This window comes from Ischnura elegans, chromosome 1 (assembly GCF_921293095.1).
Source record: "Ischnura elegans chromosome 1, ioIscEleg1.1, whole genome shotgun sequence".
Taxonomy (NCBI): Eukaryota; Metazoa; Arthropoda; class Insecta; order Odonata; family Coenagrionidae; genus Ischnura; species Ischnura elegans.
This window is the reverse complement of record NC_060246.1, coordinates 17,615,475-17,634,600: the sequence shown is the minus strand read 5'-3', so window position 1 is coordinate 17,634,600 and position 19,126 is coordinate 17,615,475. Positions and strand designations below refer to the sequence as shown.

General features: G+C 39.2%; 1 protein-coding gene across 1 annotated transcript in view; it reads right to left on the bottom strand.

Annotated features, from left to right (window-relative positions):
• The window catches only part of LOC124156433 (hepatocyte nuclear factor 4-gamma-like), a 58,940-nt gene extending 40,249 nt beyond the window's left edge, over positions 1–18,691 (bottom strand). Inside the window, exon 1 of the mRNA XM_046530988.1 lies at positions 18,477–18,691. Coding sequence (XP_046386944.1) covers positions 18,477–18,525 — 49 coding nt within the window. The 5' untranslated portion in view covers positions 18,526–18,691. The remainder of the gene's footprint in view (positions 1–18,476) is intronic.
• Positions 18,692–19,126: the final 435 nt, after the last annotated feature.

Sequence of the window (19,126 nt, the reverse complement as noted above, 5' to 3'; positions counted from 1 at the left end):
CATTTGGCAGTGCACATGAGGCTCCCAAGTTACTTCAATCACTCCGAACGACTAATAGTAATAGATAGTTATAATAATAATGGGACTACTAACGGAGAGCATGCATTGATTTTATATGTTTGCTGATTTTATATGTTTGAAAAATAGTATTCGATGCGGTCCATTCTAGTGTCAAAATGCAACCCGCAGCAATATACCAATTGGACCGCAAGCGTATTAGAATTACTAACTTTTGCATGAGACTGAAGAGCATTCATCATTAAAATCATTATTATTTTTAATTTTAATCTCAACTGCGTGTAAATCGCCGTTTAAATTAACTGATACAAATATGTGAATAGAGACCGTACATTTCACTTAACCGTGATCTGGAAATACTAGATGAAATATTTATGCTTTTCTGATTATGACGAAATATATTTTAAGCCACAATTGCCACTTTACAATAGTATAATTATAATTTAATTTTTGAACCTCTACCGTGACAAATTTTTCTCCAGTACGGGACACTATAATGATAAAAAGACATTCAGTCTACCCGCAAAGGATAAATATGTTATTCTGCCTTTTCTAATCAATGTAAAATGGTTTATGTAAATAGATAGATTGAATGGCGGATTGAAGTGACGCCACAAAGGCACAAGTATATATGGAAAGAAGGGGTGGGAAAGGGATAGGAATACTTTACTCAAAGTGTACTCTTAAAGGTCAGATTAAAATGAGACCAGCTGGGACTCGAATACAGAACTTTCCGGCTTCCGATCGGATGTTCAACCATTTGCGCTTCAAGACACTCGGGTCACTTTGATATCGGCGGGGGATCATGGAAGAGATTGCCCCTGCTAGCTGGGCCCACAGGGGTGTCCAATATATGACACTTAGACGGCTCACAACTACAAACAGAGATTATTGACTGGACACGAATAATCGGGCATGAATACTTTCATTCCCTGCCAAACACCCCAGAGGTGGCTCGCAGTGTATTATGTAGATGTAGAATTGCTAGAAACTGATTTTGGGTGCCATTTTTGCCCTAGGATAAGCGTATTCATCCACAGGGGCGCAGCCAGGAATTAAGGGTGGGGGGGGGGCTTTAGGTGCACAACTAATACCGGGGTGTTTGGGGGTGTGGAATACCCACCAGGATAAGCGGTAGGTGCGAGATTAATAAATTGCGGAATTTTAAGATAAATGGTTCAAAATGGTGAGTTTTACGGCTTTCTGAGTGATATTTTATTAATCCTTACACTATTCTATTCTATTAGTAATATCAATCCAATTAAGTAAAATGGCTTAATCTTAAAAATTTCTCCGAGCTCTGGGGGGGGGGGGGGGGTTTGGGGGTTAAACCCCCCCCCCCCCTCGCTGCGGCACTGCGCAGAATATTATGTAGATGTAGAATTGCTAGAAACTGATTTTGGGTGCCATTTCTTTCCCTAGTATAAGCGTATTCATCCATGCACAATGTGCAATGCATTGCACATTCTTCACCCTGAACAGTGGAATAGCACGTCTTTTGCGCATTTCTCCACGCAATTTAAGATTTGGCACAAGGCACAATTACTCTTTGACTCATCCGCTTGCTTGGTGTTCAGTTGAAACCTTATTTTTTTTTTAATATTTCAATTCAAATGGCGCCGACCGCTTTGCTCCCGTTAGCAGCCTTGCAACTCGGGAGCCGGCGGAGCGTGACGTCACAAAGGAGGAGAAAGCGGGGGCGGCCATGACACACAGCGAGAAGAGGTGTCTATTATGCACGGTCTGCACTCGCCTCGGCCAACTGTCCCTCCCATTGGACGACTCGCGCCCGCTCGCTCGCTCGCCATTGGCCGAGGGGAGGAGTCACTCTCCCCCTCCCCTCAATATGCGTCCACGCCTCATTATGCGAATGCGGGCAGGTGACTTGGTGACGTCATAGGTCGATAATAATCTTTTAAATTTTCCAAACAAACCCATTTCATCCAAACTATATATACGATGAATAAAATTTTGGTCAATTTTCTATCTACTTTCGGAACTCTTAGCTTTTGAGACAACGGACTTCGCTTTATACATTATTATCAGTGGCGAAGGCAGGAATTTCGTTTGGGGGGGGGGGGGGGGTCCAAAACCAGGGGGGAATTTAAAAAAAAAAACGGGTTACTAAATAATGGGTTTTTTAATACTAATTTTAACACTTTCCATAATCGAAAATTTTCATTTGATAGAGGAATATTTTGTAAATTCTTGATTTTTCAACATTTTGTTTTCTTTTATGAAGGAAAATAATTGTGTTTTTATATTTCGGGGGGATCCGGATCCCCCCCTTGGCTACGCCACTGCTTATTATCATATTTTCAGGCCATGGTGAATCTGAAATGTTATTTTCAAATTCAGAAACCTCCGCAGGGCGGCCATGTTTCCGAGTAACGTGGCCTTTATATGCATTGTTCGTCGTATCGAGCATCGTCTCCCATACTTATTTTAACCGAGTTAGAATGGGAATTTTAACAGGAGCATCAGTCTAAATTAAATTTGCCTAGTGAATTCGAAGAAGAGTATTTCTCATGAGACGACGTAAAAAATATCCTTCGTTAACCGTCGTTCTATAGTAGACGCGATAATGAGAAGGAAATGAAGAAAATAGACTGCAGGACAGAAATATTTAAAATTCCATTCTCTCCTCGTACTATTAGATATTGGAACGGAGTGTCGATCAGTAAAACAGTGGTGTGATTCGCTAGGACGACCCATTTATTGGTTATCTTTCTCTATTTTTTATAACCTTGCATGGATTTAATACAGGAATTAATAATCCAATGGAAAGTTTTGTCTATTTTTTTGGTTATTATGCGCGAAATCTGTACGACTGTGTGATGTGCATGTGGGTATCCTCTTGCATACTGGTGATTAGTCACCCCCTGCCAAACACCCTGGAGCTGACCTGTAGTGTAGATATAAATACCAATTCACAGTCAAGACTCAATCAAATCTTTCATTCCAACCCTCAATATAGTCAATGAGTCACTCATTGTCAGTCTCCGTGCTCAGTGAGGCGCGAATACGCCTCCGCCGATGCGTGTGCCCTACATAAACTCTCACGTGTCTTCATGAATCACCGTTGGCGTGGAGGTTCCACTTCTTAGTCTACTAGACGTATCGCTTTACCGAGGGTCATATTTGTATAAAAAACACACATTAAAATTATTCCTAGCTATGGCACGGGCCCAATTGATGTGATGAACCTTGTATGAACAGTACCTTCCTCCATCTGACATGATGATTTAGTTGAATTTCATGCAGGAAAAAATCTCGTAGGTAGCGTTGGGACTTCATGTTTATCCTAGTAAAAGAAGATGCATAGAAATGCTCGCTGATAATTGCAAAATACGGGTTTTAGGATTTAAATATTTATTTTCGTAAATAGAAAAAAAACTTTTTAAAAATGAAACGCTTGAAGGTAATTAGTGTATCACCACAAACTATTGCACTGTCTTGTACTTTGACCTTCGCATCGCACGAGCCTCTAGTATTTCAGTCACCAATAATAATTTAAACACCAGTGTGCGCTAAGCCAAAATATCCATAAGGATATTTTTCTGAAGCATTTAGTTTGCATTTCACACCTCATTTTTTGAAGAGTTTATGCTGAACACAAAAAGCTGAATAGCTTTTACGATGCAACAATATTCACTAATTCACCATTCCACCAATTTGTATGGTGAACTATTTTAAATCATTTCAAATTTGAAATTTTTGTTTCTCAAACATAAAATCACAGTTATCGCCCGTTAGGCCAACATTTAACATATTTATACCAGAATCGAGAAAACAGTCATTACTAGAGGAATTTTACTCAGCTCTTCTTTACCGGGGACTCGATTTTTTTTAAACTGTCCGCACGAACTCACTTTCAGCGTATCATCATATAGATGAAGTATAAATATACGTTATTCATGTCACAGACAATCAACAATTATAAGAAAGGATGACTTAGAATCCTCATTCTTTTAGTTAGACAGATACAAAGGCAGAACGATCGGTGATATTTTTCAAGGCACTGTGGGCACGCAGCAACCAAATTTGCTTTCGGCAAACAATGGTGACCGCTATAGGTCAAAGGTCAAGGTCACATTGGCGACAAAACAAATCTATTCGATCTGTCTTCAAGATGCTTCGAGTTTGAAACTCGATTAAAATTAAATTCATTTGTCGAAACAATTTATTTCCAATTCCATTGACCTTTGAAAGACAGTTAAAGGTTATTCGTTGCTCAGTAGAATTCGCGCAATTCAATGGACAAGTAGTTCCCCTCTTTATCTACTTTTAATCCAAATTCGTTCTGAACTAAAATCAAATCTATTACTTTTTCAACAATGTGTTTTTCTATCGCGGCCACGAATGTTTGGCAGAGGACAAGATGAGGTCCATTGTGCACGAGAACACCGTGGCGAAAATGTCACCGAACTATTTTGCCTCCAATTATTCATTTCAGAGAAAATTATTTTCACACAAAATTATTATTGACTCACTCCAGTGGCCAAAGAGTCAATGTCGCGAAAGGCGGTCATTCTATTTCGGAACACTTCGAAAGTAATAGTGAAATACAGCTCAGTGGCCGTTTCTATACCGCACGCTATCGCAAGAACCACTACAAGTGAGTAATGTAGTGAGCTTCCTCCGAGTATACAATGATCCAGCCAGCAATAGGACTGCTTAACAAATATACTGATTATGAAAACTAAAATGCCAGCAATAATAAAAATTAGATAGTATTAAAACAATATTAAGGCCAGTTTACAGGAGAAACACCGACCGGATATTTAGCTTCACAGGTTTTGGGCGTTTATAGAAAAAAATTACGCGTGATTGACACTCTTTATCCTCTGTATAACTAACAGCAAACTGTCGCATATAAAGTATTGAATTTGAGCTGCTTTAGCCGCGCCGACGCCATTTTCGGAATATACTTCTCAATTCCATATTATATCAATGTTATTGTTTATCCCGAGATCTCTTAATCTATTATCCACGGTTTGAGTTAACAATACCCGGACGAAAGGGAAAAAATGACTACGATACCGCGTGTTCTTAAGCTTCACGCTAACTTTTCTGTTGATTCTAAATCTAAAAGCCTCCATCTTATTTTCGCGTTTATTTCATTAGATTCCACGCAAATTTTATGCATGAATGCCTCCATTGATATATATAGGTGCTGGAATTTCACACTAAGTGTTCCCTACGGTTAGTTTATTGATAATATTTTCCATGAACCCGCCTCAGGTCTCAAGTATAAGATATGCTGAGAATAAATTAAGGAATGGCAGAGCCCGTGCAATGAATAGGAAGGGGGAGAACAGGTCTACAGTTGTCGCGGAGAATCATAGCGTTTCGTAACTATAACTGTCGCAGATAATAATAATGCGAAGACCCACTGACATCCTTAATCTTATCGTTCCGCAATCTTTTATCTTCTGATCCCTTCAACTGAGGCGCCACGATTCGGGTGGCTATGTCGTGCACTACATCTTAGAGAAAACCTACTTCGAATTTGATCAGTAATTTACGCGTGGGATTGTGGTTGGTGCGGTGCTTGCTTCCCACTCCGTGGGACCGGGTTCAAATCTCGAGGAGGAGGCAGAGGTTTTTCAGACACGGTCTGATCCCTGCTTGAGTGCTTTGTGGAGGGCACTTAATGGTGCACCACTCCGCCCGTCAGATCGAACGTTAAATGGTGGTCCCATTGCCGCCTTTCGTAAATAGCAGGCTGATGCCGACGTCGGGTTTCTCTCCCCCTTGCCTTCCTACCATTCCCAAATGGCGTAAATGACCAAGGCTGTGGATCGCCTCTTCCAAATACCAATACATCAGCATATATTTCAGAAGGTGGAGCGAAATTTTGACTTTTTAAGAGGCGGCGCGAAAAGAATTTCTGATTAGTGGCCAACAAAGGCCACAGGTCGCTGAATTACAAAAGAACACAGATTTATGTCTCAGCTCGATTAACGCTGGAAGTAATAACATTTCCACGCACTCTACAAAGTTTGAAATAGAGTGTTAAATGTTTGGAAGAATAAGATTCATCACATTTGTAATTAGCCGGCATTCTAAGAGATGAGGTATCGATGAGACCAAGCCAAGGGAAGCAATGCAATCGCTGCGCTCAACGGCAAGACATGCGGACTCAGCAAACTGGTAACGCTAAAGCTGACGTCATCACCGGCGCCACGTTTCCTATCCCCTCTCACTCCCCAACCTCCTCTCCCCCTCCAAATGCACTGGGGGATGCATATGTCATTAATTAGATGCATTTCTAGGACAGACTCTGTGAAAGGCGTCGCCAAGGTTCGCGGTTTTCCAATCTTAAGGGAGAAATTTTCTGTAAAGGAAATTTCAAACATTCTTCAAGTAAGGCGCTATTTCTGATGCCGATTCCTTATATACGCCAGATAGAATAAGATCGGTGTCTGGAGATTTCATTTGATTAATGGATATGAGTTATTTTATAAACCAATGCTTTCAATACCGACAGACGGCATTTGGTCTTGGTAAAGTCGATTTGAAGACGTTGATTCGTCTTTCGCCATAGGAGTCGAGCTACTGGCGGGTGCCCAACAGGCAAAGCAGTACCACTCATTGCCGAGGTCGACCAGCAGACGTAACTGAATTCGGTCACACGCCCGAGGGAAAACCCCTTATAGTCTGTATACCGTAGGGTGGATCACGGGCCCGCCAGCTACCCGACTCGGTCCGCGAGCGCCGGGGGGAGGAAAGGACCGACCATGAAAACTCTATGGAAACGACTCAGGCACTCGGCGGACCTATGCGCCACCCTACGGTACACAGACTATAGCATTCCGTTCCGCGGCCACCAGGCGCCGCCTTCTCCCTAACAGTCAATCAGCAAGTCAAGCGGAAAGTGGTTTCCTGCTATGTAGGAAAATGAGGGCTCCGTTTCCGAATATCCGCTCATGGAATGGCAAAATCGTAACGGTACAGATCACTAGTCATCAGCTTATTTTCCAAATAAACATGTTCAGCCTATCTCAAACCATTCAGTGAAAGTTTAGGCTTTTTTATCTCACCAGCGGAATTCTTAGCATTATGGTTAACGGAAATGGTATCACTAGGCATCAAATTAATTATTTCCGTACTCATATAGCACTTTTTCAGGTAATATTGAAATTGAACACATAATTTTGCTTTCACATAAAGGGACTTCCGCCATGATTCTCAACGGTAATTGGCTTGTAACTGTATTTTCAACATATTTTACCATTGGTAAATTGCAATACATATCTCCATAACTCTAATATTAGATTTTTGTGATTACAATATCTATTCTGGGACTTTTTAACTCAAGTTTACAAACAGTCGTACTACAAGGCCGTCGAAACACGTTCCCCGCACCACGTTCAGTTTTTTTTGCAGAAAGAGAGTGGAAGTAAATTACTCCGTATATTCATTCATAATTTATTACTTATTATTTAGAAAATAACCCTTGCATTTGAAGAGAGTACGGTGGCCAGTTACTAACAGTATTTGGAAGAATGTGCCGTCGTGTGCGCGCGTATCTCGCGGTTCTGCAGACAGCGATTCGCAAGTTCGATTCTTCTTCGGTGAAGGACCGTCATCGGTAGCCGAGAAACACCTAAGATTGCTCCTTTGATTGGGATAGAAACTAGAGAAATCAATCTTCGGAGGCTGATAACATTTACGGAAAGGATACTGGGGAACACAAATATGTGTTCCACCCGAATGTAAGCGCAGCTGACCAATTTATTATCGTTGATATAGTTAAAGAAAAGTTTCACCTCCATGGCCTCGACTTTTCATCTATTGATTTTGAGCAGGATTTTTACAGTGCAGACTAGAGATGGGATTTCGGCTCAGTTTGAGGAATCGGTTAACGTGAAATAATTCATGGCAATGATTCCATTATTCAAATCGTTCATAATGTATGAAATCATTGAATTTTACTATTCTTAGGATTGAGCCAAATCCACGAATCCATGACGCATGCGCGGTGATCCATGTAATACTTGATATCATCATAGATGAACATCCAAGGAGATCATTAAGTACATTTCATTTCAATTAATCTCGAATAAACATCGAACTAAGTCAAAATTAGTTCACAGCGATAAAAATTTATTCCTTTTTGGCAACCAATCTGTATTTACCGATATCCAACCCGCCTCTCAGAGGTGGCAAACACAGATTAACGTCTCCCTTGTAATTTCCTCCCCATGGTTCTAAAAAAAAAACAAATATTCGGCAATCTGAATCCGCTGATTCATTTGACTCCCTAGCAACGCAACGAAAAACATCCTCAACCAACCCAACAGGCACTGGATTCATCCATCATTTTGAGCAATTTCATCAGGGAATTTTGATTCAAATAATGAGGTCCGTTCCAATGAATGACTCTTACATTGAAGGCAAAGAGGAAAGGTTCCAAGGAGGCTCAGGGACGATTCAAAAGTAAACGGACGAGGTAAGACTCGCTGTTGAATCAAGCGGTGGAAATAACAGATAACAGAGGGAGCACTGCTCGCTGGTTGCAGTCAGATATGCGGACACGCCGATTCTATTGTATATGCCATTAGTGGGTTATCTGCAGATGTGTATACTTTCGGGGTAAGTTTCGAACAGAATGGTTCCTAAAACTGATCGTATATTAATGATTCATCAAGTCCTGAGGTGTTCTTGTGGTTTCGTTGAAATAAGTTCTACTATTACTTATACTTAGAGATACGTGAAAATCGCACTTTTATTTTTATTTTATCGCACTTTCAATAGCAGTTTATCGTTTTTTTTGTAGCGTCTATTTTTTGTTTTGATGATGAGTTAGGTAGGTAGATGACGATAAAATGTAGTGAAACACAGTTATATGACAAAATACAGAATATTTTAAATAATTATGTTGTAGAACAACAAAAAATTAAGGAATAAGGCATATAGTGGTGGAGGTGTAGCTTGCCCGCGCCCACTTGTAGTTCGCGGCCACGTAGAGTCCCAGCCAACTAGCAGCTGGCCTGTCACTCACATGCTTTAAGCGGTGAGTGTAGGCGGAGCATTTAAACTGCGCTCGGCACAAAATGTACGAATTTTGCCGTCGAAAGAGAAAATTTGCGTAAAAATATCATAAAAGTGCAGTCGTCGCATCTACATCGCATTTATATGCGCACATCGCATCTACATCGCATTTGCGATTTTCACGCATCTCTACTTATACTACTCGCATATTATGCAAAATGAAAATGTTTTAACACGAACACATGCATCAAGGGGTCGAATAAAACTTAATTTAAAAAAAATGCTACTTAGCTATGTAATAAACAAAATTCCCTTTCGATACGGCGTGCAGGCGTATGTAGTTTTTGCAGCACATATTGTGGAAATAATTTATCACAATGAAATGACTCCATAAATCTGCAGCAAATCCACAGCTCGTATGTAAGTTGATCGTAGCGAAGCTTAAATAATTCCCTTCGTGGTCAACTTATTAAATTTAACTTATTAAACTAATTAAATTGGGTAAATTAATTAAACTCGGTAACCTTATTAAATTAAAATCATTGGGATTCAAAATATATCGTACATTACCTGACTCTACAACTAAGCAAAAAATGGTGTAAATATTGTAGTGGCGTGAAAGATCTTTTCGTAATCGATGCTGTATCGACTTTGTTTTGACGTTGATTAAATAATGTATCCCTGAAATGTCGGATCAACTGAACACACTACGCGAAGAATGCAATACTCGCTGGGAATATCATCCTTCATTTTCTTGAAGCACTACCTTTAAGATGTAGCCTTTTTCTAGGTAAATAATTACAAGAAAGAAGTTGAGGTGATTTTTCATTATAAAAAGTTAGAAAGACGGGTACGGGTATTCAAAAAATCCAATGAAGAAGAGCTTAGCATACTTGTCACTTTAAGTAGGTATAAAACGACTAAAACTAAGGAAAAGGACTATGACATCCGGGGCATGAAGGAAAGCCTGGATAAAAATGAGCATTGATGTGGTGGCCTTGACATAACCACGAAAAGAGAAGAAGGTTCGGACATAGTCAAGAGTAGCGATTAAAAAGATGAGTGTCTTTTCAATTGAAAAATAATATGGAAGGTAAAATTACTAACTGGCAATGTATGAAATCCTATTGATGGAATATAATTCTAACTAGCACCGTCAATAGTCTGTATGAGTCAGCTTGGCAAGCATGTGTTGCATGTTAACTTAAAACAAATAAAATAGAAAATACAAAAATATTGCTCAATCTGTTTCCATGGCCTAAATTTCGACTATTCCTGCAGAATTTTGGCCAATTTTGGTCAAACTTAGACACATTTTGTTGGATACATACTCTTAATTTTTCGCAAAATTTTCATATTTCATTCATCAAAGTCATATTCCCTGCTTGAAATAAAAAATTATCAAATTGTAGCCTAATTACTGTCCAAATTAAAAACTTTACGACATTGATTGTATTCCTCAACCTTCCAGAATGTTAATTTTCTCTGTATTTTTAATCCGTAACCACATGAAAAATTCAGTTAGAAAGTTCATAGTTTCCGTTTAATAAAGCAATCGTACAGGTCCACAGGACATTTTTTTTAAAATAATAATGATGGTAACCCCGCACTTTTTTTTAGGGGCCCTCATGAATTTTTATGGAATGACCAGAGAATCATCAGAGAGTAAACCTCAACTATCTTGGACGTATAATAACAATAATAGAGGTCTATGCACCTGAGGTGGGGTAAATTATGGAAGAAAAAGAAAATTTTCAGAAAATTTTGGATGACTATTGAGAGGCGTGGAAAAAACCGGGAAGTGATTGTATTGGTGACATGAATGCAAGAACAAGCAGATACCTGAAGCAGCCGGTACCTAGTTGGAAAATATGGAGAGGATCACATTAGCAATGACGGTCAAAGACTGACAGACGTATACTGTAACGTCGTGCTTTGACCAACTTCATTTTTAATTATTTTCTTTAACTTTATTTATTTAATATCTTTCGTTTTTAGCTCTTTCATTGTATTAATTTATAAGTTAACGTATGTTTTTTTAGGCAGATGTTTTAGATTGTTTATTGTATGTTCAAAGAAAGTTGCTATATTTTGTTGATAGAAAGAAGATTGTTAAAAAGAAAATTTAAGGTAGACGACTTGTAATAAAGAGGGGCAGTGCCAAGTTGAGATTTCAAGAAAGTTTTTATCATGTAAAAGATCCGATTGTCACTCTACGTGCACAAAAAATAATGGACGGATAGTATGAATCCAAACCAAAACAAAAATTTACCAAAGAAAAACTCTTTCAATGACACTCCATAACGGACTATCTTATTATGAAGAAAGAGGTTAGGGCACGAAAGTTTAAGACGAGCGAGTATTTACAGTTGAGTACTGCCAAAGTGAGCATTATTTTCAAAAGGCAAAAATGTTATGTCCACCGATAGCAAATAACAGAAAAATCATAAGAACAAAAACCCGGAAAATTTAAGGAAAAATAATCCAAATAAGAGACTTACTAGATAAGAAATGACTAGAATGATACTAGCAATGGAATGCGGCAATAGGAAGTGAAAGCAAAATTTAGAAGACACTTATTATGGGAAAAGAGTTAAGGGTGGAAAAAAGAATGTGAAAGAATACATATCAACTTACGAGGAAAAATATCTATAGAGAGGCATAATGTACTAACACAGAACAGATATGGATCATCATACCAACAAGCAGGCAGAAGAATCTATTACCAAAATTTACTCCAAGAGAGTAGACCCCAATAAAAAGACGAGTATATTATTTCCTTTGAAACACTCCGAAAAGAGTATAAATTTGCGGGAATGACGTACTGAGGGCAATAGGAAATATTAATACTGGTACCACCTTCCTGGACCGGTAAATATTTTTACTGAGTACATTAAAGAGCCATCATAATAATTACTGTCTCACGACATAAAAAAATAAATATTTAAGCGGAGGAAACACCCCAAATGGCTGGAAAAAATCATGGATAAATGCTTAAGGAATGTCGGAAAGAGTAGCCTAATAACTATGGGAAATAGTGATACTGTCCACTTAAAATTCAGTCCACGTCATAACATTTAATATGCTAACTAATGAAAAAATATACAATCACGGCAAAGAAAAAATCATATTCATAATCTCCAGCTCAAGTTAAATTTGGAAATAACCATTGAAACTATTAAACACCAATAACTAGATGCTCTTTCACATAGTCAAAAATAGGATAAACCTTTACGGTACCCTTTAAGAATAGAAAAGACAATGCACAGATATGGGATTTCCATGAGGACACAACACCATATAACACTACATAATGAAAATGACCAGGCGATGCTATCTCAAGAAAGAGATGATTGTACATCTTGTTCAGAAAGCTAAGAGAAGTGCTTAGTGCTAAGGGACATGCAAAAAAATTAGGCACATGTGTATTGGAGGAAGAAATGAAAGCATTGAGCTGGGGGATAGCAATGAAGTTATAGAGAATTGTGATTCATAAGAATATTTAGGCATAAAAATACAGTGCAGCAGGAGGAGCTCTGAAACAAATAAATATAGGTTAAATAAGGGTAGATCAAGTATTAATATGCTAAGCCAGGAAAAATAACAACTTTGCTTTCTATAATTTATTTTGCTTTAAGCTGTAAAAAGCATAGTTCTCTTTTTTCCTAACTTAAAACGGAATTCTAAAAGGTTAAGGCCTCAATAATTCATCGCATACAGGTACATATATTACGTTCAGTCATAAGATAGAGATTCAAAGTAAAAATACATGAAATTGAAATAACGATAAATATAAAACACCATATTGAAAAGTAGGCACATACATGGCGGCGAAACAAGGAAAATAAACGTGAGTGATGAAAATAAACAAGTAGCTGTAGAAATGGACTTCCACAGAAGGGCTGCCAGAAAACCCATTTGCCATTGAAAAGTGTTAGAATTGAGAGATTCCATGATATAGCATTGTAGGTAGTGCGACGGAGATTTGACTCAAAAGAAAACATCAATCATTTTCTCACGATACATAGAATTATTCTATATTCAATTTTCCACAGTATGTGGCACACTAATGACTGTGGATGATATGCCCATAACAATCAAAAAGTCGGTCATTCAAAAATCCAATCATAAATCAGACAGCGCCCACTTTAAAGACGATGACAATCTAATCCGTGAATTATGGGAACTTTATGAGCACGGATCTCTTACAAAATTACAGAATAAAATTATCTAAATTCTGGTCCTAACAATTTCCACAGAAAAAAAAGAAAAGATGGAATAACTCCATAGCCTCTGAATTGTGGCATGAATTTTGAAAATTTACTGAAAATGAGAAATTTTTTGATGAGACTGACAGATATTCAGTTTAAATTACATAAATAAACCCTCTAAATTCTGAGTTACGGTGGTGACCAAAAGGAGACGGCAAGGTAGAAGAAAATGGATAATAGGAGTGGCTTATCCTTCGCAGATGTCCACGTAGTCCAGGAAAAAAGCAGTGCATGAAGTTCGGAAATAATTTGCAGTTAAGCGCCTTAGAAGTGAAGAATCCAGCATACTTATCTTCTCTCGCTACACTCCCACGACATCAGACCCCAAAAAGGATTCAATGAAAATCTCTATAGCGCATAAAAAGACCGTGAATAGCTGTTACGTTGAATAACTCATGCGTACCAAATCTACCACCTGCCTATGAAGCGAGCGAAATCTTTGCCTGCGAGAAATAATCACTCAAATTGGAAGAACCAGGAATGAATTTATCACCGCATTAATGTATTCGTGGAAGATAAATCTTCCTACCTTAAAAATCATTCAACCTAAGAGTAATCATAAAAAACAATTACATATTGCGGCAGGCGCCATTATACTCTGACTACCCTAAATTGGCACCTGAGCATCTTATATTCTCACTACCCTAAATTGGCACCTAAGTCTATACGAACGATTGGATACTTGCTTGCTCAGGCTATTCAGTCGCGGCATACGTCAGGTTGCCGCAACGTGTTACCTCTATCGCAGGGTGGGTGGGTACTTCTGAAAATGATTGCAATTTATCATAATTTTATATACCATAAAAATCTGCATTTAAGTCAAACATAAGCCGATATGCAGCCCGGTGACATACCAAAAATTTTATTCCTCGCGCGAAAGTGACGCATGACAAATTTAAGGCCGATTGTAAATACAGCAAAACTATTTATACGATGATCTAATGGTCATCCAATCAACTTTAAAAATTGCAGACATAAAACTACATTTCCAGTGAAATAATCCATGTCTCCTGAGACATCTCTTGGTTGAAAGTGCTCCTGCCATTAAGTTTGAAAATTCTTCATGGTAACCAACACCCAGATTGGAATGTTGAAATATTTACAAGTCATTGTTTACCTAGAGTTTTCCTATTATTTCCTCAAATTATTATGACTTTCAGGACTCATGTGTTAATTAATTGATACCAATAGACTGATTATCGGACTCAATAATAGCTCAATTGATAATATCTGCATCCAAATTTCCAATATTTGTTTCGGATACGATATAATCGTAAATTGAAACACAAAAGTAATTTATAAGAATTGTATATGCAGTTGAGTTTATCGAGGTTGGACGAGACACCTGCTGTTATCATATTCAAAGAAAGGCAATCTTCAGTGAAATACGCTGATGTCGAAACCTGCTGGATGAGACGTTATTTCCCCAAAAAAGTAATTTTATTCCAACATAAACGAAAATGACGAAGAATTGTTGTTTCACCAAAATTTTCTCAATGGTTAAGAATGAATATTAATAACTCTGATTCATTGGACCTTTATCTCGTCGACAAATTGGAGATTATGATATGGCCGATGCCATAGTATTTGCGAAAACCATTTAACAATAATAGGAGAAAATGTCGACGAAAAGGAAATTCATGCAATATCGAGGTAAATAATTATTAACATTGACATGCAATCTCAGGGAAGTGTTAGGGAAGTGTGTGATGAAATGACCTGTAGAGCGACTTGAAATCTTATCCGTAAGACCGTGGTCTGCAGCAGTGGCGTATCAATAGCGGGGGGTCTAGGTATCCCCCGCTCAAGCCTCAGAGAAATCCAAAAATTTAAATCTTGTCTGGATTTGTTACATAATAACTGCCTCTGCTTAAAGTTAAATTAGAAGTGCCAAAATGATGTGAAATACATTTTGAGGAATTTTATTTTTCAAAAATTTCCTGAACCCCCGTTTCCTGGAAGGGGTTGCCCCCACTAATCCCCCTCATCCCCCCCAAAGCTCCCTCATCCCCTCTCCAAAGCATATATCTAATTACGCCACTGGTCTGCAGTGCATTCACATGTATCACATTCTTGTAAAGGAAATATAGAGCGACATCAGTATGCGAAGTTGCTTTCCAATGCAATTGTAAAGATAGAACATACACATTTTCAAGAAATATTCTTGTTTTCTCAAGAATGAAAGGACAACTATGCAGTGCTGAAACTAACACCTGTTATAAATAAAAGCTGTCAGCTTTGCTTCGCGGAGCACCTCACCCCCACCTTACTCATGATGCATCGAAGTTACATTCCGAATTTTTCGACTGTTTAACTGCCAACAGTTAATTAAGAATGGGTTGAGTGTAATTATAATTCTATCATTGGGTTCTAATCGCGAAATTTTGAGAGATTGATTGAGATAATTACGGTAGTGAGGCATGGATGATAATAGTTTCAAAGAATTCAAGATAGGAATGTTTCGAAATGTGGCGTTACGGATGAACATCATAAGGATACGCCGTGTGAGTAATGGAGAAATTCTAAGAAGAGAAGGACGGAAGGGAAGTCTTTTGAAGACATTGGGAGCAAGAGGCGACAATTTAATCGTCCACTTCATGAGCCACGATCGTCCGATGAGAATAATGGTTGAAGGGCAATTTAAGAGAGGAATTGCAAATAGAGACCTCGGATGAGATACACGAAGCAAGTGATGAAAGATTTAAAACATAAGAATTGTATCAAAGTGAAAAGATTAGCTGCTGATAGTAGAATTGAGTGGAGAGCTAAGTCAAATCAATCTTCGTATTGCTGACAGTTGATGATAGATTGTATCTAATCCTGTTTCATAAGACAGCCGATTGAGACACATGTCGCCAATGCAAACTAAACTACTTGGGCAGGACACTAGAAAAATGAGTGTGATTTTATAGAATAAGAAGTACATTTAGACACATGTCGCCAATGCAAACTAAACTACTTGGGCAGGACACTAGAAAAATGAGTGTGATTTTATAGAATAAGAAGTACATTTAGAGAGTAATTAACGAGCATATTCCGCGAGAGTCCGGCACGACGCTGCATAAAATCTTAACGCCGAAAAGGATCTAGCTTGTGTAAAATGAAAAATGTCACAGATTAAAAAAAATGTGTAAATGCTTATAAGCGTGACTTCAAAACTTCAAAATTATTTTAAATCTTATAATGATTAAAACATCTTTCTCTATCTCCCATCATATCATTCCGTGGCTTGTTCAAATGTGATGCTTTATGTTGACATTCCATGACACGCTGTGGCATCAATACCCATGCGCTACAATTGTCATTTTGAGAAATTCATTCCTTAGCCTCCCTCTCTAGGGCATCCTTTTTACGCAAAAATGTTGATTCTTTCCATAGTGTCAAGTCTTATACTTTTTTTCTTCTTACCCTGACCTCGTTTAATACATGTTTAAATATTTCCTGGAGTTTAGGTTTTTTAGTTTAGGTTTATGTTGACCTAAACTCCAGGAAATATTTAAACAAGTCTATTACTGAAATCTCATACGAAAATTTTTGAAATGCTATGCTAAAAATATCCTAGTGACCCCATATAACTATATACTTGGGTACTATTCACATAAACATGTAGGTACAGCGATTAATCCAACGCAGATGATTCTCGAATGAATGAAGGTATTACCAGTATCAAACATTTGTGAATTAATTTGATATATAATTATTTACACGATAGTTTTCTCTCTCTCTGGCTGACCATTGCGGCTCGATAAATTCACCAAAACCTGCAAAACTAACGACTTAGTGCCCATTTTTTGTGTTTCCATATCCTTTATGTTTTAGCTATGCTTCATCACAACTCCACGGATTTTCAGCTAGTAATGCATTATTTATACTAGTGTAATTTAACATACCATTTTCAAGTGAGAATTCAGTCAAAGAATGGGATTAATTTTAATTTATCACTGTTCAAAATATTATTTGTTGGCATCGCATAGTTTCACTGTTTTGTGGGAATGCATAAATCAGGAATGTATGCCATAAAATGCCATTTTGAACTATTTTTAGGGAAGGACATTTGAGACTTCGTTTTCAACACACCTTTCATCATAACATCGCCCAAATTTAGAAACAATAGCCTTCAAGAATGCGTGAAAACAACAACACAGAATTTCAAGGAATAAGTTATCAGAAATTAAATGGTGTATTCCATGGGCCTACCCAGCGAGGGGCAGGAGGGGGCAGCTGCTCCCACCTCCCCCCTGGAAGCAAAAATAGCAAATTTCTTTAAGGAAAATAATATTTTTCATTGGTTTCATTTTATTTGGTTTCATTCATCTTTGCCATGATTAAATCTTACCTATAACTTGAGCAACCATGGCTTGCTCCCCCCTCCCCTAGTTTTGATCATGGGTACGCCCTTGGCGCATTCATAAATTATGGAGTATATAATTTTAAACGGTTGAGTATTATCATTTCGTCCGGACAGTTAATGTGAATATTCATTGGACATTGAAGCCATATATAATTTTTATTCAAAATGTCTGCATGAGCATCCGCTGGTCAAAGGACTTACTCACTTAAGCCGTTCAGAATATGAAATCGAGGTAGATATAAATTCGCACAATTTTCACTCATATCGTCATACACAAAAGGCCTATGCTGCATTTTTCTTGAAAAACGTAAACACCTGGTTAATGTACTTGCGCTCATCATGAGCAAGGAGTCCGAATGAACACTCAATTTTTAAAAAGAACTGGCTCACTGTGAATTACTATGGCCGAACCAGCCTTCAGAAATCTAATGCATACTCCACCGCCGCACTGCGTGTCAGCTGTCTGGGTAGCGTGCGGGCGACTGCCATTGGCGAAGAATGAAGCGGCGGGAGAGGGGGGAGGGGAGAGAGAGGGAGAGCTGCAATGGCTGACTCCCATGGTGATCGGAGGAGCATGTTGAAGGACACGCAGCGAGGGGGAAGATGGACGCTGCTTCTTTGCTTTGTTGTACAAATCCGATACTGGGCATTCGGCTCAACCTCCACGGCTACAGCCAACATGGCCTCACTCCGTCGTGACGGTGCGTCACTCGGGTGACCACTCAAAAGGCGGGCAGGTGCCATCTCCAGGGGCGGCGGAGGAGGAGGTCGGAACGAAACGAATGGGCGTACTTAGAGAAGGGGTTGGGGTGCGGCCCACCGTCGGCCTCACTCACCCAGCATGTCGAGGAAGGCCTCTTCGGCGACCGGACCCTCGCTCCGCATGCTTCCTCCGGCTCTTCTTCTTCTTCCTCCCTGTGCCCCTGCTCTTCCAACTGCTCTTCTAATTGCTCCCCCAGCAGCCGTTCTCCTCGGCTGCAGCTCCTTCCTTGCCGCACACTCGCTCTCCTCGACGCACTGCCACCGACGACACCACGCACTCTCTTTCTCTCTACTCTGCGTCCAACCCCCACTCCTCCTTCCCCCCCTCTCCCCTCCCCCCGCCCACGCCGTTATCGGGGAAGTTAGAGGGGGGGGGGGGAGATCGCTCGCCCCTCCAGATAACCTCGGCGCGCAGATAAGACTGAAGGTGCCCCCTTCCACACACAAGAGACACTGAGACAGACACTGCAGGTATGCATGCTCGAGTGTTGCGAGGCCCGCGGGCCGCAGCAGCGTGGTGCGGACGTTGGGACGATGTTGGTCTGCCCCATTCAACGATCCCGTCCCTTACGAGGTGCCAAAAGGGTCCATTTGACTCGCATTCGTCTTTTGCTAGCGACCCTCAACAAGGAATTGATTGACGAGTCCGTAAATGCAAATGGTATATTTCTTATGCTTCATGTTTTTCACTCACTGTAATGCGACCACTATAAACACTAATTAT